This window comes from Eufriesea mexicana, unplaced genomic scaffold (genome assembly GCF_001483705.2).
Source record: "Eufriesea mexicana isolate 0111107269 unplaced genomic scaffold, ASM148370v2 scaffold2792, whole genome shotgun sequence".
Classification (NCBI taxonomy): Eukaryota; Metazoa; Arthropoda; class Insecta; order Hymenoptera; family Apidae; genus Eufriesea; species Eufriesea mexicana.
This window is the reverse complement of record NW_016910897.1, coordinates 871,256-891,370: the sequence shown is the minus strand read 5'-3', so window position 1 is coordinate 891,370 and position 20,115 is coordinate 871,256. Positions and strand designations below refer to the sequence as shown.

Sequence of the window (20,115 nt, the reverse complement as noted above, 5' to 3'; positions counted from 1 at the left end):
TACTCTTTACTACTTTTTACTACTCTTTACTACCCTTTCCTCCGAGTAGCTTTCTTACGTGGCCGGAAACATGGAAGACAAATTGGTCGAGTTGCACGGATGCTACAAAAAAATCGCGAGGACATTACGAAAAATGGATCGAAACGCGAGTAAACGTACGTGGACAAACGTGGAATCGCGATTTATTTATGCAGTGTAGCATAAGTTGTACATATAGATCGTAATGGATACGTTACTTTGTGGCAGTGAGTACTTGGTCTAATGACTGATAGCATATACTTCCTGTATATCGAATAAATTCTGGAATCTTTTTCGCATTGAAGTTTCTTAAGATTGCAACGATTTGTCTACGAATGATATACCTGTCTTTGCACGCAAGCGCCAAAAGGCGCCGCCTGTCGACGCAGTTCGCAATCGCTTGCAAAGCTTCCTACTGCAAGCTAGAGGAACAGGAAGTTTGTATCATCGGCCGATATGAGCGAGGAGATCGAAAATGCTGCGAATTATTATAATGTACATTACAAATCGGACGCCGAGTATGTGATATACGTTGCTAAGACGATGTTAACTATAATCGGGATCTGGCCTAGGGACGACACGTACTTGGATAACGTCGAGACATACGTCCAAACAGGAATCATCTTCTTTCTCATGTGTTTCCTGTTAATACCGCACGCGATTTATACTTACATGGACTGCGAAGATCTGACGAGATACATGAAAGTAATCGCAGCACAGGTTTTTAGTCTTCTGGCGATCATCAAGTTCTGGACGTTGATCGTCAACAGAAGAATAATTAAATTTTGCTTGACGAAAATGGAAGTACAGTACAGGGACGTGGAATGCGAAGCAGATCGGTTGGTACTGAAGAATAGCGCCAAGGTCGGTCGATTTTTTACCATGGTGTATTTGGCCCTTACCTACAGCGGTGCTTTGCCCTATCATATCATACTACCCCTGGTGTCAGAAAGGATAGTCAAGAAGGATAACACCACTCAGATTCCTTTGCCGTACCTCAGCAACTATGTTTTCTTCGTGATCGAAGACTCGCCTATCTACGAGATCACGTTTGTTTTGCAAATGGTCATTAGTACTATTATACTGTTTACGAATTGTGGGATTTACAGCTTGATCGCCTCCATAACGATGCATTGTTGTGGGTTGTTCGAGGTTACCAATAGAAGAATCCAGACGCTTACTTGGGACACGCGAAGTTTGCACGATGGCGTCGTTGATATCGTTCAGTGCCATCTGAAAGCAATAGAGTAAGAGCGCAGAATTAATATTTTTCTCGGTGGTTTGTATCGATACTGTATGAAAATCGAATTATAGGTACTCTGCACTGATTGGGAATTCGTTAAGTGTCGTATTTTTGACGGAAATAGTTGGCTGTACTGTCATAATATGTTTCCTGGAATACGGAGTGATCGTGGTATCGTAGAGAATGATATTTTATCAAAAAAAAATGGAAAGAAATGAAACGATGAGAGATGCTATAATCTACTATTTTCAGGAATGGGAAGAACATAAACCCTTCAGCACGTTGACATATTTTCTTTTAATGATATCGATCTTCGTAAACGTGTTTATAATATCGTATATCGGTGATCGACTTAAACACGAGGTACACATTCAATTTGAAACAAACTGTATTAATTTTTGTGTCTCCTTTTCTCTCAACCATACTGTATTTATTAAAAAGAGTGGAAAAGTCGGAGAAACAACGTACTTTCTACCATGGTACGATTTTCCGGGAGATATTGTACAGGATATTAGAACGATCATAATCAGAACTAGTCAACCATCAGGTTTGTCCGGTGCTAAGCTCCTGGATGTTTCGCTTCTAGCATTTTGCGATGTAAGTTCTGATAAATCATTTTTCAACTTATCAGTAATGAAATCTCGACATAAAGGAATAAAATATTATCGTAGGTTTGCAAAACTTCTGCAACCTATTTAAACTTTCTACGAGCGATGACGGTGTGAAATGTGAAAAGGGTTTGAGTGGTACTCGAGAAGAAGAATTCGTGAATGAAGTAATTAAGAGTAAAATGTAACACATCGCGTACGATATAATTGTCATTTAATCATGTTAAAACAGAGAGAAACAAAGAAATGTTTTGAACAAAATAACGAACGTTCTTTGTTTATCGATCTCTTCCGTTTTGTTAGCCATTTTATTTGGTAAAACGTAATAACACATACACGAACAGCTTGTTTTCTTTGAATTCGCTAGTTCTTTGCGATTACTCGGTGTTATTACTCATGTTCGGAAGTTTCGCAATTGTAAAAATGAAAGACATTTTCTAGAAAGTACTTCCATTTTCTATAAGTACTTGATTTTCCTAATATCTCGTAGGAATATTCCAACACGATTATTTCTATTTTTACGAAAAATTGTATACCTGTATAGGAAGATCTATTCCTCCTACGACTAGGAAACTAAAGAAACTATTAGATTGGACACGTAGAAACGCGGAAGTCTCGCGATTTGACGAGTTTTTGCGCATTCGTTGAGAATCGATTTCAAAATAAATGTAATCATTCCATTTTCAAAACCGATTGGCATTACTTCTACTCAGTGTTATCGATGCTGAATATTTCATAAGCGCAAGCGCGTTAGGGATGTTGCGACGAGTGCCATTTCGGTACCGACAGTCAAGCTTGGCCTCTCAGTCATTGACAAAGTATGATTAAAACAAAGGTGGCCGAGAGAGACCTGAAACATGCCTTAAAATTCGTGCAGCTACTGTTGAGCGTAAGCGGCGTATGGCCAATTCCCATCGAATCTCCTTTTCATATGAAGATACTGCAATGGATCATAGCTTCCATTTTCCTTTTCTTGCAAATGTTCGTCATGGGACCAGGCATTTTGTACGTATTCATAAGAGAAAATAACCGCAAGAACCAGCTAAAGCAGTTGTGTCTGTTCATTAACTGCCTGGGCCAGTTGGTTAAGTACGTGGTCACGTTGAATCGAATGTACGACTTAAGGGTGATGTTGGATGAGATAAGGAACGATTGGCTAGTCGCCACAGAAGAGAATCGACGGATTTTCCGGATGAAGGCGGACATTGGACACAAGGTGGTGTTGATCGTGGCTTTCATGATATATAGCGGTGGCCTGTGTTATCGCGTGATTCTTCCGCTTTTGAAAGGAAGAGTCACCCTACCAAATAATACCACTATAAGACTACTACCCTGTCCAGCTTACTTTCCGTTTATCGACTTGCAAGCAACTCCGTACTACGAGATAATCTACATATGCCAAGTTCTAGGTGGATTCTGCAACTATACCGTGATATGTTCCACCGTTGGGATTTTCTCGATGCTGTCGTTGCATATGTGCGCTCTGCTCAACATTCTATCGAACAAATTGATCGATCTTTCCGATGGATCGAATAGCGAAGAAATCTTGCAGGAGAAGATAGTGGACATCGTGCAACATCAAACGAAGCTCAAAAGGTGAGTGACAAATTAGAATTATTCGATTAAGCGTTGTATACCTTGCCTGCCTCGTTTGTCGCCCTTCCAGATTTTTAAGCAACGCAGAATTGATCACACAGCATCTTTGTTTCTACGAAATCGCCGTTGTCACGGTTGTTACGTGCTTGATAGGATATTGCCTTCTACTGGTATGGATAAAAGGATTAGCGATGAAAATACTGATCGAAATTGATTGATCTTACAATCGAAGCAAATAATTTCAGGAATGGGAAGATCAGAATACCGCTACTATGTTGATCTACTTGGAATTGCTGCTAACCTGGATCTCCACCACGTATATAATCTGTTACATCGGTCAACTGTTTATCGACGAAGTACGCTATTCGCTGTAACGATATCTTTGCTTGTATTAAATCGAATTGTATCCTATATATTTTTACCAGAGCAATAACGTCGCACAAACGTGCATCAAGTTGAAGTGGTATCGTTTCGCCACGAAGAAGGCTCGCTGCTTGATCTTAGTGATCCTCATGAGCAATTGTCCGATGAAGATGACGGCGGCCAAAGTTCTGGACATATCCTTAACCACCTTCGCCGACGTGAGTATCAAGAAATCAGATCTTCGTATGAATCAGCATCTGTACGCCATGCAAAACATATATTTTTTAGTTCCTAAAGGCGTCTTTGGGCTACCTAAACATGCTGCGAAGAGTCATTTAAAGTATCGTTTTTTTGCGGCAAGAATCATGAGACATAATATACGATATACAGTACTTATGTATGAAATTATACCAACTTGCCTCTTGTAATAAACAATTTAGCGATATTCATCGGATTACTCTCTCTTGCTTGATAGCTTGCGCGATTGCTTGAAATTGTACGTGTAACCTGTACCTCTTGCTTGCACAACCCTGCACATTTGCTCACCGTACTGGCGATGGACACTGTCAACTGCGTTTATCGTCTGCCACGTTATGAACTTTATCTTTATCTTTATTTTTTAAACCTACTCTGGCAAACGCTGTTCATTCATTGGTCGTAAAGGGAAATTGTACGCAAAAATTATCATTACAACGAAGGTTTCATGTTCAACGGGGAACTCATGCGATACATGCAAAGTCCGTCCGATTGGTCAATTTCGACCTGTTGTATTATTTTGTCATATAATTGTCAAATTACTGTCCCATAATACATACATACATATATATATATATATATATGTATACCTGTACTCGAAAATCGCTTCAACAACGGGTAATTCTATTCTGAGATATTTAACATTTCATGAACGCAAGCGCAATACGAACTTTGAAACTAGTATCACGTTGTGTGACATACGTGGTCAGTCGCGTACTTTGCACTAGCGTAAAAATGACGCGGATAAGCAACGCGAACGAGAGCTTAAAGCACATCACATGGTTCGTGCATCCGATCTTAAGATTAATCGGTTGCTGGCCAAATTCTGGCTCATCCTCTGTGCTATCGAAGATTTTAAGAACGTGTATAATCGTCGTCTCTTACTTTCTGCAACTGACGGTCTTCATCCCGGGTCTTCTGAATATATTTCTAAAAGAGAGAAGCAGCAGGAGGAAGCTCATGTTGTTGATGCCGCAATTGAACGCTTTCAACCAGTTGTGCAAGTACACGCTGCTGTTGTGACAAAAGAACGAGATCGGGAAAATATTAGACGAGATAAAGGGCAACTTGTCGAGCGCCACGGAAGAGGATTATGGGATCTTCTACAGAAAAGCGAATATCGGACACAGACTGATGATGATGATAGCATTCATGATGTACTGCGGAGGTTTGGGCTACAGGACGATTATTCCACTCTCAAAGGGCAGAATCCTGCTGCCGAATAATTCGACTATAAGACTGTTACCATGCCCGAGTTATTTTATGTTCTTTAACGAGCAGGCTACACCGAATTACGAGATAATCTTCGTTATGCAAATTCTGGGAGGATTCTTCAACTATTCTACGCTATGCGCTAGCGCTGGTACTTGCACGATGCTTTGCCTACACGTATGTAGCATGCTCAAGATCCTGGCGATGAAAATGATCGATCTCTCGAATCAGTCTGATATCAGCGAGAACGCTGTGCGAAAGAAGATCGTGGATATTGTTGAATATCACTCCAGTTTCAAGAGGCAAGAGAAGAGAGGAATGAAATAGTTCGAATATTTTGGACACACGAATTTAGTGTAATTTTAACGGTAGAAAATTTAATTGCAGATTGTTTAATCGCGTTGAGCAGACCACGACATATCTTTATTTTCTCTCCGTCACTAACGAGGTAGCGAGCACGTGCATGCTCGGATACGGCATTGTCACGGTAGGCACATAACACTATGAGCATTGCCGTGTATTTCTTACTGCAAACAACCTGCATTTTCAGCACTTTCACGCAATGCTACATCGGTCAACTTCTCATAGACGAAGTATACCAAGGAGTAGTCTTTATAGTGATCTATCGAATACATTACCATAGTGTTCATCTCGTATTTTACTTCATAACAGGGCAACAACGTTAAACAGAAATCCATCACGCTGAACTGGTACCGATTTCCTATGAAAAAGGTACGCAACTTATTACTCGTGATACTTATGTCGAGTCAACCAGTAAAAGTGACGGCGGGGAAATTTTTAGATTTGTCTCTGATCACCTTTACCGATGTGAGTATCGATAAAATATATCTTTGCTTGCCGTTCTTTGTACATGCTGTGGCAATTATATTTCAGATCATGAAAATTTCGATGGGATACTTAAACGTATTACGAGAAGTCACTTAAATAGTCGTATTAATTGTGTAGCGACCATAATTCTCGCCTTCGCCACTAGAGAGATTCCGCCTTCAAGGACTTTCCCGCAAGTCTTCGAGAAACTTTATAATAGCTATAAAATTTGATTAAATTTTGAAAAGAAAATGATCGCGATAAAAATTGCTCTCTCGCCAATTGAAAATGGCGAATTATACTGGAAAACACGAAAGTGCTATTACAATAAAACTTCAGGTGAAATTTCATAGGGGGGGAAGGCTTACATAGGACATGCAACATCTATATCAGTAATTTCAACCAATTTTCATAAAATCTCAAAACTCCACAGAGCAATCTTTCCGTAGATGTAAAATCGTTTCAACAGGCAGCAATTTAACATTAAACTCACGGTCATTTAACATTGCATACACGCAGGCGCAATGAGATCTCCGAGACGTGTGCTTTTTCCATTCTCATACCAGACTAGTCACGTTCTCGCTATCATTCGATTAAAGAATGCCTGGGACGAAAAGTGCCGAGGAAGATCTGAACCAGATTTTAAAGCCCGTGTATTTCCTCTTGAAGCTAATTGGTGCCTGGCCAAACTCCCACACCTCAACAACCCTATTCTCAAAGGTTTCAACGTGGTGTTTAATCTTAGTTTCATACTTCCTGCAATTGATGGTGTTGGTCCCAGGTATTCTATACATAATCATGATAGAGAAGAACGGCAGGAAGCAACTTAAGATGATAATACCGCACATAAACTGCTTTTGCCAACTGTCCAAGTATACGATCTTATTGCGACAGTCGAACAAGCTCAGCAAGATATTGGATAAACTGAGGAACGATATGTTAAGTGCCTCTGAAGAGAATCGAAAGATCTTCCGAATGAGAGCGAACATAGGACACAAGGTGGTGATAATACTGGCAATCACCATGTACGGCGGAGGCCTCTGTTATAGGACGATTCTTCCGCTCTCAGTAGGGAAAATTGTTCTACCCAATAACGCCACTGTAAGATTGTTACCGTGTCCGAGTTACTTCATCTTTCTCGATGAACAATCTACACCGAACTACGGAATAATTTTTATCCTGCAAGTTCTCGGCGGTTTCATCAACTACACTACTCTATGCGGCACCATCGGGCTGTGCTCGATACTTTGCTTGCACTTGAGCAGTATGCTGCGAATCTTGATAAACAAAATGATCGAGCTCACGAAACAGGCGGATATGAGCGAGATGGCTGTACAGGAGAAGATCGCGGATATCGTTGAGCAACAGTCGGATATCAGAGGGTGAGTGATTGCTAGAACGAAGAGACTTGCATATCTCGGGTGTGTGAATTAGGATAATTGGCGAATAATTTGCGAGTTGAAAGGATAACTTGTTAGGCTACTTGACGATTACGTTTAGCAGTATTAGACATAACGTGCGTGGTGACCGAAACTTGGTTTCAGATTTTTAACTCTCGTTGAACAGATCACACCGTATCTTTATTTTTTCGAGATCTTTGATGATGTGTGTATAGCATGCGTGACTGGATACTGTATTATCGTGGTACGATAGAATGATACTGAAACCTTTGTTGAAGATGCGGACGGCGATTGCTTCTGCGATATGTCACGTTTTCACACGATGATCATGTTTTAGGAATGGGTAGACAACAATCTGATAGCTATAATAATTTATCTTATGTTGCAAGTGACTTGTATGTTTTCCACCTTCTCCATATGTTACATTGGTCAGCTTCTCATGGATGAAGTATACCATCGACTACTTCTTATAACCTTTCAGCAAATATCACATTTCCATGGTGTTTATTGCAAATCTCATCTTTAACAGAGCAACGAAGTTAGACTGACCTCCATCACGTTGAATTGGTACCGCTTACCTGCGAAAAAGGCACAAAGCTTGATCTTGGTGATTATCATGTCGAATTACCCAATAAAAGTTACGGCAGGCAAAATCGCAGACATATCCTTATCCACCTTCACCGATGTACGTATCAAAAATTTGGATCGTTTTTTAATAGATCTTCTGTATATCCTAAAAATAATTTTTTTTTTTTTCAGATCATTAAGACGTCCATGGGGTACTTGAACATCTTACAGAAAATGGTTTAAGCTTTCATATTCGTCGTATTCATATAATATACAGTTGATATTTAGAACGCTAGTTAGGTAAAATATATGATAGATGATTTATTAAAAATGCCATAGAGATGGATTCTGGGTTTGTATTACAGTAACATAATAGAGATAGATTCTGGGTTTGTATTACACATTATTCTAAAACCGTTGTCATGCTTTGTTCTACAATTTCAATAACTAACCAGCAACTGACCCCTTCGCACACCCTTTCATATCTACTTACAATCATCGAAGAAGTGATAATCATCGCTTCTGTTCTCTCTGAGCTCCACAAACAGTAAAGAAACGCGTCTGGAAAATGATGGTACGTAGTAACTGCATTATCACGATAATCTTCGACTATTTGACTTCACCGCAAACATATATCTCCATAATATATTTAAAAAAGAAAGTCTCGACATGTTACTCACAGCGTAAGATAAAATTTGTGGAAATGATGGCGATAAATATCGTTTCCTCGACGATTGAAATGGTAAATCGTGCGAGGGAACAAAGCTGTGTTACGATAAAAGTTCTTATCCATAGGGGAAGACCACGTAGCGCATGGCAACGTCCATATCGGTAATTTCAACCAATTTTCCTGTCTTTTCGTACGAACGCTATTTTACAATCCCTTCGCGGATACTTAACATTTTATGCGCGCAAGCGCAATCAAGTCCACGAAGCGGCTTCCTTTTCCTCTCGCAACGTGGCCAGTCACGTTCGAGTTTTCAACCAATTGCAAAATGTCCTCCATGATAAACGCCGAAGATGATCTGAAGCAATCCTTGAAGTTCCTATATCCTCTGTTGAGAATCATCGGTGCCTGGCCGAATCCCATCTCAGCCTCCTCGTCTTCGAAGATTTTCGAACGGTTTTTAATTTTCCTCACTTATTTCCTCCTGACTCTGCTCCTGGTGCCAGGGATCCTGCACATACTCGCGAAAGAAACGAACAGCAGGAGGCAAATGAAGTTATTCATGCCTCATATCAACGTTATATGTCAATTGTTTAAGTACACAATTGTACTGTGTCGAATGGACGAGTTCAGAAAGATAATGAACGAGTTAAAGAAAGATTGGTTGACCGTCACTGACGAAAATCGACAGATTTTCCGCGCCAAGGCCCAGATCGGGCATAAGGTGATGATAGTGATCATGCTGACCATATACACCGGGGGTATTTCTTATAGGACGATTCTTCCGCTCTCGGTTGGCAGGATTGTTTTACCCAATAACACCACTATAAGACTATTACCCTGTCCAAGTTACTTCATCTTCTTTGACGAACAAGCTACACCGAACTACGAGTTGATCTTCACTCTGCAAGTTCTCAGCGGTTTCTTCACCTATACGGTCGTGTGTGGTACAGTGGGAATTTGCACGATACTTTGTCTGCATACCTGTGGTCAGCTGAGCATCCTGGCGAACAAAATGACCGAACTCACGAATCAGGTGGATATCAGCGAGGACGCTGTGCAGAAGAAGATCGTCGACATCGTCGAGTACAGGACGAAGATAAAGAAGTGAGTTGAAATTTACCTTTGCTATTTTTACTCCGTGAAATGTATCAGATATCACGTGGACAGCGTGTGTGATGTTTGCAGGTTTTTAAAAAGAGTCGAACAGATAAGTCCATATTTATGTTTCTTCGAGATTATCAACGTCACAGGTATTGCGTGTACGATTGGATATTGCATAATCATGGTACGAACGATTGGGCCTTGAGAGATGCTATTCCCGAAGATTCCCGAGGACTCCTGAAAATTCGTTTTCTTAATTTAATTTTCGATTGATTTTAGGAATGGGAAGACAGCAATGCCACGGCTATATTAATTTACCTTTTGTTGCAAATGAACTGCGTGTTCATCAACTTCTCCATGTGTTACGTTGGTCAACTTCTCATCGACGAAGTATATTCTACTTCTTACAGTTTCTTCAGAAATTCCGCATAAACACCCTGGTATTTATAGTAAATTTTACTTCGGTAGAGCGATAATGTGAAAAAGGTATCAGCGACGTTTCACTGGTACCGATTTCCCACGAAGAAGGCTCGCTATTTGATCTTGGTGATCATTATGTCGAATTATCAAATGAAGCTTACAGCTGGCAAAGTCGTAGACGTATCTTTAGCTACTTTTACCGACGTAAGTATACAGAAATAAAAAATTCCCATCTTCGAATCTCTGTACCCCCTGTGAAATTTTGTTTTTAGATTGTGAAGGCGTCGATGGGGTATTTAAACGTGTTAAGGAACACTTTTTAATACCTTAAATACCATTTTACCACGAAACTTATCGAATACGGTACACGATAATTAGCTAAAGGTGATGTCAAAAATCTATTCTCCGTAACAGTATTTCTTCATTTTTCTACGAAACTGTTCAACTTACTAAATAGAAAGTGTATAATTTTAAATTCGTTATGTTACTTCTTTCTCCGTTTCACATAGAGTTTTAATACCTCAAACGCAACTACGGGCATAACTTGTTCCCCTTTGCTTACAATCACGATAATAACCATTCTCAACCCGTACAAACTTTGTAGACAGTGAAAAGCATCTGTTGGAAAACTCGAACCACTATCATGCGATATTATCGGATTTTTAAACATTTCTTATTTCGAAGTAGTAATGACTTTACAATTCCCCCTCGGACACCGTGAACGATACATATAAAGTTCGTATACGAAATTTATATAAACATTATGATACGTTATACATACGTTATACATACGTCGCACATGCTGTTTCAATTTTTCTAAATATATAATAATGAATTCGTAAGAAAGATCGTTTCTTCGACGATCTTTAAGAAGCAAATCGTACGTCGTATTAACAAATAGCCCTTGCGAGGAAGCTCCTCGTCCACCGGGGAACCCTTGAGTTCGTGGAAAGTTTAAACGGGTTAATTTGAACCAATTCACCCGTTTCTCCTCTCCAATGAAATCGTTTCAATGACATCAATTCCATAAAGAATCCGCGAGTACCTAACGTGTACGCAAGCGCGATGTCGCGGACCAGACTGAATTCCTCTTGACCCAGCCAGTCACATCCAGGTGTCCAGTCATGGAAAATATGTCCGGAAAATCGAAGATGGAGTACGATCTAAGATACGCCACGAGGTTCGTGAAGCCGATGTTGGGAATCATCGGTGTGTGGCCTATCCCAGCCACCTCTTCCTTTTCCTCGAAGGTTTTGCAAAAGATCGAGATCGCTCTGACCTACTTCCTGTCCTTCGTCATGATCACACCGCCTCTCATGCACATGTTCCTGAGAGAGAAAAATCCCAAGATAAAGTTAAAGCTTTTGGGCCCACTCGTTAACTGCGGCATGCAAATCGGCAAGTACACGATACTCTTATGGCGAATGAAGGAGATTCGGAATGCTCTGGACACGATCCGGGAGGATTGGTTAAATACTACAGAGGAGAATCAATTGATCTACAAAGAAAAAGCGAAATTCGGAAGGAAAGTCATATTAATCGTCACGGCTTCCGTGTATGGTGGTGGCTTGTGCTATCGAATAATCCTACCTCTTTTGAAGGGAACCATCGTCACTGCCGGGAACGTTACCGTAAGACCGTTACCCATTTCGAGTTATCTCGTATTCATCGACGAGCAAAAGACCCCGAATTACGAGATATTGTTCGTACTGCAAGTTATAGCTGGATTCGTTACTTATGGGATCATCAGTGGTTCCTGCGGCATTTCCGCTCTGTTCATTCTTCATACCTGCAGTATGATGATGATCCTGATGAACAAGATGAAGAAGCTGGTGAATAAGACAGATACATCCGAAGCTGTGGTGCAACGGAAGATCGCTGATATCGTTGAGTATCAGATAAAAATAAAAAAGTGAGTAGAAGGTTCGAGGTAAAGAGAAGTTTGATTTCATTTTCAACCGATATCGTTGGTCCACGCGTGGCCATTACATCTACGTATTCCTGTTGGGTTTCAGTTACGTTATTCGCTTGTAATTTCGTCTTAATTGCGAATATAGAAATATGAAACACGAGTTATGATTAAGTGCTCTAAAGTTACAGCGATTTAATGGGAACAACGATACCGGTTGAAGGCTGAAACGAATTATCAGATAAAGACAAAAAATTTGTCTATTCGTAAAATATATTTATGCATCATCGCATATCCTGTACTCGTGACTCGATTGCAGATTTTTAAAGAACATTGAAACAATTACGGAATACATTTACTTGATCGAAATGGTGGGTGGTACATGTTTGATTTGTCTCGTGGGATATTATATTCTCATGGTACGAGCAGCGTTGATAGTAACATTAACAGTTTTCTTTTAGGAATATAGGATGAATATATTTTAGGAATGGGAGAATACTAATACCACAGCTATCGTGACCTACATCATGTTACAAATATCATTTATATCTAACGTTTTCATAGTCTGTTACATTGGTCAACTTCTCGTCGACCAAGTACGACATATTATAATCTCTTTCTCCCATCTGCTTTTTTGACTCTTCCAATACATGACACATTCTAACAGAATGAAATCGTGGGAGAAACAGCATGCACGGTGAATTGGTACCATCTCTCGACCAAACATGTACGATGCTTAATACTAATTATCGCTATGTCTAATTCCCCGATGAAACTCATGGCTGGCAAGATGCTCGACATGTCTTTAACTACTTTCACCGACGTGAGTATAAATAATTGAAACCTTCGATGGATTAATTAAATTTCCATTTATGATGTCTCTTAGGTCGTGAAAGTGTCCATGGGATATTTAAATATACTGCGTGGAGTAATCTAAAATTTTGTTAACGATAACGAGACTTACGTTAACCTCCGTCGAAAGTAGCGCATGTTCCTCGTTAGGAATCACGTAGAAACATATTTTTGGTTACTGCCTCGGCTCTTTAATAAAAAACGAGTTTCATCCTACGATCGAATACCGGGTATCCTCTCTCTTTGCAACCTTCCACGGTATATTCGATCCAAGTTTCCTCTAGAGGTATCATAAACATTTGAAACGAAAAATATCATTCAACCCTATCCAGAATTGAAATATCCATGAAGCGTGTATAAAAGATCGAAGCGTATATGTTCACATCACCCCTGACGTGCACACGAGAACACGGTAACCATAAGTTTGTCCCTCGTTCCTTGATTTTCTCTTCCGCTTTTGAAAAAATCCATTTCGAAACCTGTCATTACCGCCAACTCCGCCGGTCATAACTAGAAATACACAGAGGACAGGACAGGAAACTTTCTTCGATGAAAATTGCACTGAAACGAAAAAGTAAACGAAGAGACAGCTGTCCTCTTCTTGTTTCTTATCCAGCAGCGCAAGCGCATTGATCCAGCGAAACTCATCCAACGATTCGACCGTTACTCGGTGGAACAGGCATCAGTGATTCTATGCTGGCCCTAGATGTTCGACCATGAACGCAAGGAAGCTAACTGTCGACGAACAACCCTGTAACTCGAGTTACAAGGAGGATCTTAGTTTCAACATCCGCTTGAACGCATTAACGCTGAGGATAATTGGATCCTGGCCAAGATCTTTAGGCCACTCCTGGTTGCAGACTATTCAACACGTCCTTCTGAACCTTCTTTGTTACTGCCTGCTCGCGTTTATCCTAGTCCCGGGCATTGTGTACTTCGTCCTCGAGATCGATGATCTTTACAACCAGATGAAACTGGGCAGCGCGCTCAGTTTCTTCATGATGGCGGTAATAAAGTATTACGTCTTCATTGCTCGCGAAGACGATATACGTACATGCGTGAACCTCATCGAGAACGATTGGAGGAACGTGAAGCACCAGGAGGATCGTAAAATCATGTTGGATAATGCTGGCTTCGGTCATCGACTTGTCTACATTTGTGGCGTCTTCATGTACGGAGGGGTGGTCTTCTATTATATCGTTTTGCCGCTCACTGGAGCGATGATCGTGGAAGAGGGTGGCAATCTGACCTACTGGAGACTGGTTTACCCCTTTCCTAAGCTCCTCCTGGACGCTCGTCTCAGTCCAGCCAATGAAATTCTCTACACGATACAGTTACTGTCCGGTCTCGTTGCTCATAATGTCACTGTTGCTGCTTGTGGCTTGGCTGCGCTTCTCGCGATGCACGCGTGCGGCCAGTTGCAGGTGTTGACGTCTTGGCTGGAGAAATTGGTAGATGGCAGGCAGAACGACGACGAGAGCTTGGATCAGAGACTGGCTAATATCGTGGAGCAACACGTTCGGATAATCAAGTAAGATCGAGATATCTCTTTGTTCGATGCCTGTTTGGTTTAGTTTCATTGCTCTTACAGAGAATCTTCTGCACGAGATATCGTTGGTAGAAGTCGTCGGGTGTACTTTGAACATGTGCTTCTTGGGGTATTACACGATGGTGGTATGTTTGCAAAAATTGCAAACTGTCGATCGAAGGTTTAATTTGCAATTTCTTTTCTAGGAATGGGATTCTAATCATCCTGTCAACGGCATGACGTATATAATATTACTGTCATCCGTTACGTTTAACATATTCATATTCTGTTACATCGGTGAGCTCTTGATAGAACAGGTAATTATTTCATTTTTAGTTCACCATTGTGTTCGAGGGGTTTCATCGTTGATTACGCAAACAAAATAAATGTTAACGTTAAGAAACATTTTTTATTCGTCAAGCGAAGGATAAATATGACTTATTTCGCCTGTTCAACTTTGTGTATTTTTATCTTTTAAGAAATGCGATGAAATTCAACAGAAAAATATCGAATTAATTAATTTATCAGACAGTTAAAGTCGGCGAAAAGTCTTATATGATTGACTGGTACCGAATGCCTTGGAGGAAAAGTCTTGCCGTACCCTTAATGATTTCGATGTCCCATTCGACGACCAAGATCACCGCTGGTAATATCATCGAGCTTTCCATTAGTAGTTTCGGTGGAGTAAGTATTCTTTTTATGGAAGAATATCCGAGCTATAAATTCTGCGAATCAAAATTTCTATTATGAATTTTCATCCAATACTATAGGTTATCAAGTCGTCAGTCGCGTATTTAAACATGCTACGAACATTCACAGCTTAAGGGTTCCAAACCGGCATCGACAGTAGGGTGATATTTTGATTCTCACATTGAATGTTCGCAGAGATAGATACATGCTTGTATCACATATATATCTGCCTTTTTAAAAACCACTCTACTATATATGAAGTAGAAATAAAAGTAAATTATCATTTACTCCAACGATCTATAATTTTCACAGTATAAGTGAAGGATAGCACGTTGACCGAACTTTGAAAATCAACATACCGATCAACTTTAAATATTATTAATTTCCTAGTATTATTTCTTGCTTCTTCATTAAAAGAATAATTGGGAAAATTGGAAAAGTATTGCAAATGGATTGAATAATACTAATTACAAGAAATAAGAAGCGTTATTGTCTTTTAATTAACGCAATACGAAATTTATCCACCAATTTAAAGTTGGAAATATTTGTCAACGATTTCGATAACGTAGGTATCATATAATTATTGCTATTTTTGCAAATCGAAAGTTCAATTTTCTTTGAAATGTATAAATTTCTCGGAATGCAACGAATACAATTCCAACCACGTCAAAATAAAGATGCACAAGTAAAATCGACACACATTGATATTTTAAATTTACATTACGAATAAGATTAATGTAAATAATACATGCATTCTCACCACAAATGTGAAATGTGGTACAATATTCGTTCTAACAATGATGCAACAAATTCGCGTGCCAAACCTGAATTTTTTACGCGTAAACCCTTGGTAAACCTTTGGTAAATCCTTGGTAAACCCTTAACATTTTTAATATTAACCAAGTAAATATCATGATCATCCATAAATTCATTCCCTGAAACCGTCCAACAGCAATAATAACATTTAACTGACGTCCAAGAGAATGAACTTATCGATGCCTCTTAATCATCGTTCTTTCCCCACGCATAATGCATAACTTTGGCTGTCCCTTCTGAAGGAAATCATGAAACCAGCGCAGGCGCAATTTTATTTTCTATTTGAACCGTATCGTGCCGCAAGCATTTAGTTTTGCGTGAACGATCGAGCATCGAGGATGCAAAAACAAAGAATAGACCGTAAAAACTTCCACCTAATCAACTACGAGTATGTGAAAAACGTGAATCTGAGTATCCGATGGAATCGTTGGCTATTGAAACCCATGGGTCTCTGGCCAAATTCACGTACCGATTCGCGTTCGGAGCAGTACTTCTACTGGCTAATAAACATTACCTGCTATGGTCTGATCACTTTTCTCTTCATCCCTTGCGCCCTGTACGTTTTTCTCGAGATAGAGGACACTTACGGTAAGCTCAAACAATTCGGTCCACTGATCTTCTGCGTGATGGCGTTTGTGAAGTATTACTTCTTGATCGTCCACAAAACGGACATTCGTGAATGCGTGGAGCAGATAAAGTGGGACTGGCAGAACATCACTCATGCGAAAGACAGAAAAATCATGATAACGAACGCGTATCTTGGACGAAAGATGGTGATCATTTGCACCTTCTTCATGTACAGCGGATTCGTTTTTTACTATGTCGCCATACCGATCAGCGTGGGCAGAATCGCAACGAACGAAAATCTCACTTTCATCCCTCTGGTGTTTCCCTTCTCGAGATTCATTATCGACACGTATCACAGTCCCACGAACGAGATCGTATTTTTCATGCAATTACTGGCTGGTGCCCTTATGCATGGAATCACCTCGGCTGCTTGCAGTCTAGCAGCTGCTTTCGCCATTCACGCTTGCGGCCAGATGCAGGTATTGATAAACTGGCTAGATCATTTGATAGACGGTCGATCGGATATGAGTGAGCAGGTGGATGATAGAATCTCGGACGTCGTGTGTCAACATGTTAAAGTCCTGAAGTATGTAATCGGATCATTTTGTAATTGTTCATAGGTGATCTTGTAATTGATTGACAGTCCACTAGCGAAGGTGGATTCTGAGCCTATGATAACGTCATCTATAGTTCCAACATTAGATTGAGAGTAGAAATACTTTTATTCTTTAAGTACTATTGCTTTATAAATTTACAAATCCCTTTTATTCTAAGTATAATTCATTCTACAATAGTAAATTCTACGTGTAACCAAACATGACACGCCTGTATGACTCTACCTTTTAATTATTCGCAGTGTGACTGACCAGAGAAATAGCAAATTATGAGAAAAGCGAATAACGATAATTTTTTATGTCGTTTTACCTTATGATTCAGAAAATATTACCAATGATTTCAGATTTTTAAGCCTCGCCGAAAGAACGCTACAGCAAATTTCATTCGCCGAGTTTTTAGGATGCACCATGGATATATGCCTCGTTGGATATTATATCATCATGGTAGTACGATGATCCTCGTGTTTGATTTTGAATCTTATAAATACCAGTTAACATATCAATTTGCTTTTATAGGAATCGAAGGCGAATGACATCACGAGTTCTGTAACTTACTCGATTTTACTTTTATCGCTCATATTCAATATCTTTGTATTTTGTTATATAGGCGAAATCGTGGCAGAGCAGGTAGGTAGTTAAATTTCAGTTAATTAATTCGTGACCAACAAACCTTTATATTTAACAATAAAGAATGACGTAGTGCAGGAAAATCGGCGAAATGTTATATATGATCGAGTGGTACCGATTGCCAGGGAACAAGAAGCTCTGTTGCATTTTGATTATCGCAATGTCCAACTCTTCGATAAAATTGACTGCTGGAAATATCGTTGAATTGTCTATTAGCACGTTCACCGACGTAAGTATCAGATTATCTTGCATTCTTTCCTTCTTATCTGTAAGGATTAATCGCACATTTTTTCTTCGAACAAACAGGTTGTTAAGACTGCAGTCTCTTTTTTAAATGTACTACGAAGAACCACTTGAACATTTTTCGACCTAAATGTTTTCTATAATCGTTGCTGTGTGTGTGTGTGTGTGTGTGTGTGTGTGTGTGTGTGTGTGTGTGTGTGTGTGTGTGTGTGTGTGTGTGTGTGTGCAGAAATGATGTTAATTTTTATATTACACGTTTGACAAACACGTTTTAACAAATGATTGTGATTTACTCTGAACGTTCACCATTTTTGCATCGTTTAAAAAATATCGAAGAATCACGTTTTATAAAAGTGTTGAAAAATAAAGGGAAATTTCGGAAATTATAACACTTACGTTACTTTCAATATTGCTGCAATTTCGATAAATTCAGTGTTCGATATAAAACACGGAATTGAAATGTATAAAGTAAAAACCCTCGCGTAAAAAGAATATGTGCAAAACGAAATAGATTTTAGCAAACTTCACAGATTCCTTTCCACTAAAGGAAATCGATGTTTGCAAATTCTTCTCCTACGTTATTGTCCACGCTCATAATGTATAAGCAAGGAGACTCCAAACAGGGTAGAGTTTAAACGATCAGGGATAATAACTTGTATTGTACCCTCCGGAGAAAAGTTATAAAAATCAGCGCAAGCGCGGTATCGTTTCTCTTGCGACCGACATCAAAGTACAGACTACCAGTATCAGGAGAGCATTCGAACGGTAGTAATGCAAAAATCGAAAATCAAGAAGATGTCGAGTCTCGCGACAGAACACGACGACTACAAGGGGAACACGAATATGAGTATTCAGTGGGGTCGCTGGATTTTGAAACCGATGGGCGTTTGGCCAAATCCGACCAACATTTCAACAGCTAGGAAATATATTTATCGGTTGATCAACATCATTTGCTACGGTTTAATCAGTTTCCTCTTCATACCTTGTAGTCTGTACTTGGTTCTCGAGGTGAAAGACATCTACAACAAGATCAAACTATTCGGTCCTTTGAGTTTCTGCGTGATGGCCTTTCTGAAGTATTATCTGTTGGCCCTTCACGAGGATGACATTCGCGAGTGTATCAAATGCGTCGAGTGGGACTGGAAAAACATAACATATTCTAAAGATAGAGAAATCATGATAACGAACGCCATCTTTGGCAGAAAATTAGTCGCTGTTTGCACATTTTTCATGTACAGTGGTTGTACCTTCTACTATATAGCTGTACCGATTAGTGTCGGAAAAATACGGGCAGACGATATCAACGTGACCTTTATCCCCATGGTGTTTCCTTTCACGAGTTTAATTATCGACACTCGTTACAGTCCCACGAACGAGATCGTATTTTTCATTCAATTGATTGCTGGCATACTGATGCATAACGTAACGTCAGCTACTTGCAGCGTAGCCGCTATATTTGCAGTACACGTTTGCGGCCAGATGCAAGTGTTGATGGGCTGGCTGAAACATTTGATAGACGGTCGATCAGACATGTACAACGATGTGGAACAACGAATCGCGAAGATCGTGAAACAACACGTTCGTATATTAAAGTGTGTAAAGTATATTTAACGCGTGTAAAAGTTTTATACTACGACCACTTTGCAGTTAATAGGATTAATTAAAACAGAAGGTACAATGATTAGCTCAGGAGATGGTCTATTCGTCCCTTTGCGAGTCATCTTTCGAGCACCACATAGTACAATTGTCTAAAGTACCAAATTATTCTCCGACAAGTTAATGAACATTATTTTTCATAATTTAAGTGTCCGAAATTTTATAAAGTCAAACAGAATTTTTGCAGTTGAAAATTTGAGATTCGTTTGAGGATTCAAATTCATAATGTTCCAGATTCCTGTCGCTTTTAGAAAGAACCCTTCAGAAAATGTCGTACGTGGAATTCGTCGGATGCACACTGAATATATGTCTTCTCGAATATTACGTTATCA

The 20,115-nt window shown here is 39.7% G+C and overlaps 8 protein-coding genes across 8 annotated transcripts; all 8 read left to right on the top strand.

The window, feature by feature from the left end:
• Positions 1 to 159: 159 nt before the first annotated feature.
• Positions 160 to 1,986, top strand: LOC108550519 (uncharacterized). The gene is made up of 5 exons (XM_017904257.1): positions 160 to 1,265; positions 1,333 to 1,432; positions 1,514 to 1,624; positions 1,703 to 1,858; positions 1,933 to 1,986. The coding sequence occupies exons 1-5, from the start codon at positions 475 to 477 to the stop codon at positions 1,984 to 1,986; spliced, it is 1,212 nt and encodes a 403-aa protein (XP_017759746.1). The 5' UTR covers positions 160 to 474.
• A 2,012-nt stretch (positions 1,987 to 3,998) lies between these two features.
• LOC108550494 (uncharacterized) lies at positions 3,999 to 6,240 on the top strand. The gene is made up of 4 exons (XM_017904231.1): positions 3,999 to 4,168; positions 5,214 to 5,472; positions 5,968 to 6,123; positions 6,190 to 6,240. The coding sequence occupies exons 1-4, from the start codon at positions 3,999 to 4,001 to the stop codon at positions 6,238 to 6,240; spliced, it is 636 nt and encodes a 211-aa protein (XP_017759720.1).
• Positions 6,241 to 6,723: 483 nt separating this feature from the next.
• Positions 6,724 to 8,333, top strand: LOC108550493 (odorant receptor 4-like). The gene is made up of 5 exons (XM_017904230.1): positions 6,724 to 7,505; positions 7,668 to 7,767; positions 7,861 to 7,971; positions 8,053 to 8,208; positions 8,283 to 8,333. Exons 1-5 carry the CDS (start codon positions 6,724 to 6,726, stop codon positions 8,331 to 8,333), a joined length of 1,200 nt encoding a protein of 399 aa, XP_017759719.1.
• A 752-nt stretch (positions 8,334 to 9,085) lies between these two features.
• LOC108550492 (odorant receptor Or2) lies at positions 9,086 to 10,604 on the top strand. The gene is made up of 5 exons (XM_017904229.1): positions 9,086 to 9,864; positions 9,946 to 10,045; positions 10,141 to 10,251; positions 10,330 to 10,485; positions 10,554 to 10,604. Exons 1-5 carry the CDS (start codon positions 9,086 to 9,088, stop codon positions 10,602 to 10,604), a joined length of 1,197 nt encoding a protein of 398 aa, XP_017759718.1.
• An 828-nt stretch (positions 10,605 to 11,432) lies between these two features.
• LOC108550490 (odorant receptor 85b-like) lies at positions 11,433 to 13,127 on the top strand. Its single transcript, XM_017904228.1, has 5 exons — positions 11,433 to 12,193; positions 12,510 to 12,609; positions 12,676 to 12,786; positions 12,858 to 13,013; positions 13,077 to 13,127. Exons 1-5 carry the CDS (start codon positions 11,433 to 11,435, stop codon positions 13,125 to 13,127), a joined length of 1,179 nt encoding a protein of 392 aa, XP_017759717.1.
• Positions 13,128 to 13,758: 631 nt separating this feature from the next.
• Positions 13,759 to 15,394, top strand: LOC108550502 (odorant receptor 22c). The gene is made up of 5 exons (XM_017904240.1): positions 13,759 to 14,573; positions 14,617 to 14,716; positions 14,777 to 14,887; positions 15,099 to 15,254; positions 15,341 to 15,394. Exons 1-5 carry the CDS (start codon positions 13,759 to 13,761, stop codon positions 15,392 to 15,394), a joined length of 1,236 nt encoding a protein of 411 aa, XP_017759729.1.
• A 1,125-nt stretch (positions 15,395 to 16,519) lies between these two features.
• LOC108550489 (odorant receptor 22c) lies at positions 16,520 to 18,241 on the top strand. The gene is made up of 5 exons (XM_017904227.1): positions 16,520 to 17,229; positions 17,602 to 17,701; positions 17,774 to 17,884; positions 17,958 to 18,113; positions 18,191 to 18,241. The coding sequence occupies exons 1-5, from the start codon at positions 16,520 to 16,522 to the stop codon at positions 18,239 to 18,241; spliced, it is 1,128 nt and encodes a 375-aa protein (XP_017759716.1).
• Positions 18,242 to 18,922: 681 nt separating this feature from the next.
• Positions 18,923 to 19,738, top strand: LOC108550488 (uncharacterized). Its single transcript, XM_017904226.1, has one exon. It carries the CDS (start codon positions 18,923 to 18,925, stop codon positions 19,736 to 19,738), a length of 816 nt encoding a protein of 271 aa, XP_017759715.1.
• Positions 19,739 to 20,115: the final 377 nt, after the last annotated feature.

What these genes read in the sequence shown, in the direction of transcription:
- LOC108550519 (XM_017904257.1), top strand. Translation starts at nt 475, where the DNA reads ATGAGCGAGGAGATCGAAAATGCTGCGAATTATTATAATGTACATTAC. An exon ending in TGGAATACGGAGTGATCGTG is followed by an intron (nt 1,433 to 1,513) that starts GTATCGTAGAGA and finishes TACTATTTTCAG; the next exon opens with GAATGGGAAGAACATAAACC. An exon ending in CGCTTCTAGCATTTTGCGAT is followed by an intron (nt 1,859 to 1,932) that starts GTAAGTTCTGAT and finishes ATATTATCGTAG; the next exon opens with GTTTGCAAAACTTCTGCAAC.
- LOC108550494 (XM_017904231.1), top strand. Translation starts at nt 3,999, where the DNA reads ATGACGGCGGCCAAAGTTCTGGACATATCCTTAACCACCTTCGCCGAC. An exon ending in GCTGCGAAGAGTCATTTAAA is followed by an intron (nt 4,169 to 5,213) that starts GTATCGTTTTTT and finishes TATCGGACACAG; the next exon opens with ACTGATGATGATGATAGCAT. An exon ending in GCACGATGCTTTGCCTACAC is followed by an intron (nt 5,473 to 5,967) that starts GTATGTAGCATG and finishes ACTTCATAACAG; the next exon opens with GGCAACAACGTTAAACAGAA.
- LOC108550493 (XM_017904230.1), top strand. Translation starts at nt 6,724, where the DNA reads ATGCCTGGGACGAAAAGTGCCGAGGAAGATCTGAACCAGATTTTAAAG. An exon ending in CAACAGTCGGATATCAGAGG is followed by an intron (nt 7,506 to 7,667) that starts GTGAGTGATTGC and finishes ACTTGGTTTCAG; the next exon opens with ATTTTTAACTCTCGTTGAAC. An exon ending in CCTTATCCACCTTCACCGAT is followed by an intron (nt 8,209 to 8,282) that starts GTACGTATCAAA and finishes TTTTTTTTTCAG; the next exon opens with ATCATTAAGACGTCCATGGG.
- LOC108550492 (XM_017904229.1), top strand. Translation starts at nt 9,086, where the DNA reads ATGTCCTCCATGATAAACGCCGAAGATGATCTGAAGCAATCCTTGAAG. An exon ending in TACAGGACGAAGATAAAGAA is followed by an intron (nt 9,865 to 9,945) that starts GTGAGTTGAAAT and finishes TGATGTTTGCAG; the next exon opens with GTTTTTAAAAAGAGTCGAAC. An exon ending in TTGGATATTGCATAATCATG is followed by an intron (nt 10,046 to 10,140) that starts GTACGAACGATT and finishes GATTGATTTTAG; the next exon opens with GAATGGGAAGACAGCAATGC.
- LOC108550490 (XM_017904228.1), top strand. Translation starts at nt 11,433, where the DNA reads ATGGAGTACGATCTAAGATACGCCACGAGGTTCGTGAAGCCGATGTTG. An exon ending in TATCAGATAAAAATAAAAAA is followed by an intron (nt 12,194 to 12,509) that starts GTGAGTAGAAGG and finishes ACTCGATTGCAG; the next exon opens with ATTTTTAAAGAACATTGAAA. An exon ending in GTCAACTTCTCGTCGACCAA is followed by an intron (nt 12,787 to 12,857) that starts GTACGACATATT and finishes ACATTCTAACAG; the next exon opens with AATGAAATCGTGGGAGAAAC.
- LOC108550502 (XM_017904240.1), top strand. Translation starts at nt 13,759, where the DNA reads ATGAACGCAAGGAAGCTAACTGTCGACGAACAACCCTGTAACTCGAGT. An exon ending in GTGAGCTCTTGATAGAACAG is followed by an intron (nt 14,888 to 15,098) that starts GTAATTATTTCA and finishes TTAATTTATCAG; the next exon opens with ACAGTTAAAGTCGGCGAAAA. An exon ending in CCATTAGTAGTTTCGGTGGA is followed by an intron (nt 15,255 to 15,340) that starts GTAAGTATTCTT and finishes CCAATACTATAG; the next exon opens with GTTATCAAGTCGTCAGTCGC.
- LOC108550489 (XM_017904227.1), top strand. Translation starts at nt 16,520, where the DNA reads ATGGGTCTCTGGCCAAATTCACGTACCGATTCGCGTTCGGAGCAGTAC. An exon ending in TTGGATATTATATCATCATG is followed by an intron (nt 17,702 to 17,773) that starts GTAGTACGATGA and finishes TTGCTTTTATAG; the next exon opens with GAATCGAAGGCGAATGACAT. An exon ending in CTATTAGCACGTTCACCGAC is followed by an intron (nt 18,114 to 18,190) that starts GTAAGTATCAGA and finishes TCGAACAAACAG; the next exon opens with GTTGTTAAGACTGCAGTCTC.
- LOC108550488 (XM_017904226.1), top strand. Translation starts at nt 18,923, where the DNA reads ATGTCGAGTCTCGCGACAGAACACGACGACTACAAGGGGAACACGAAT.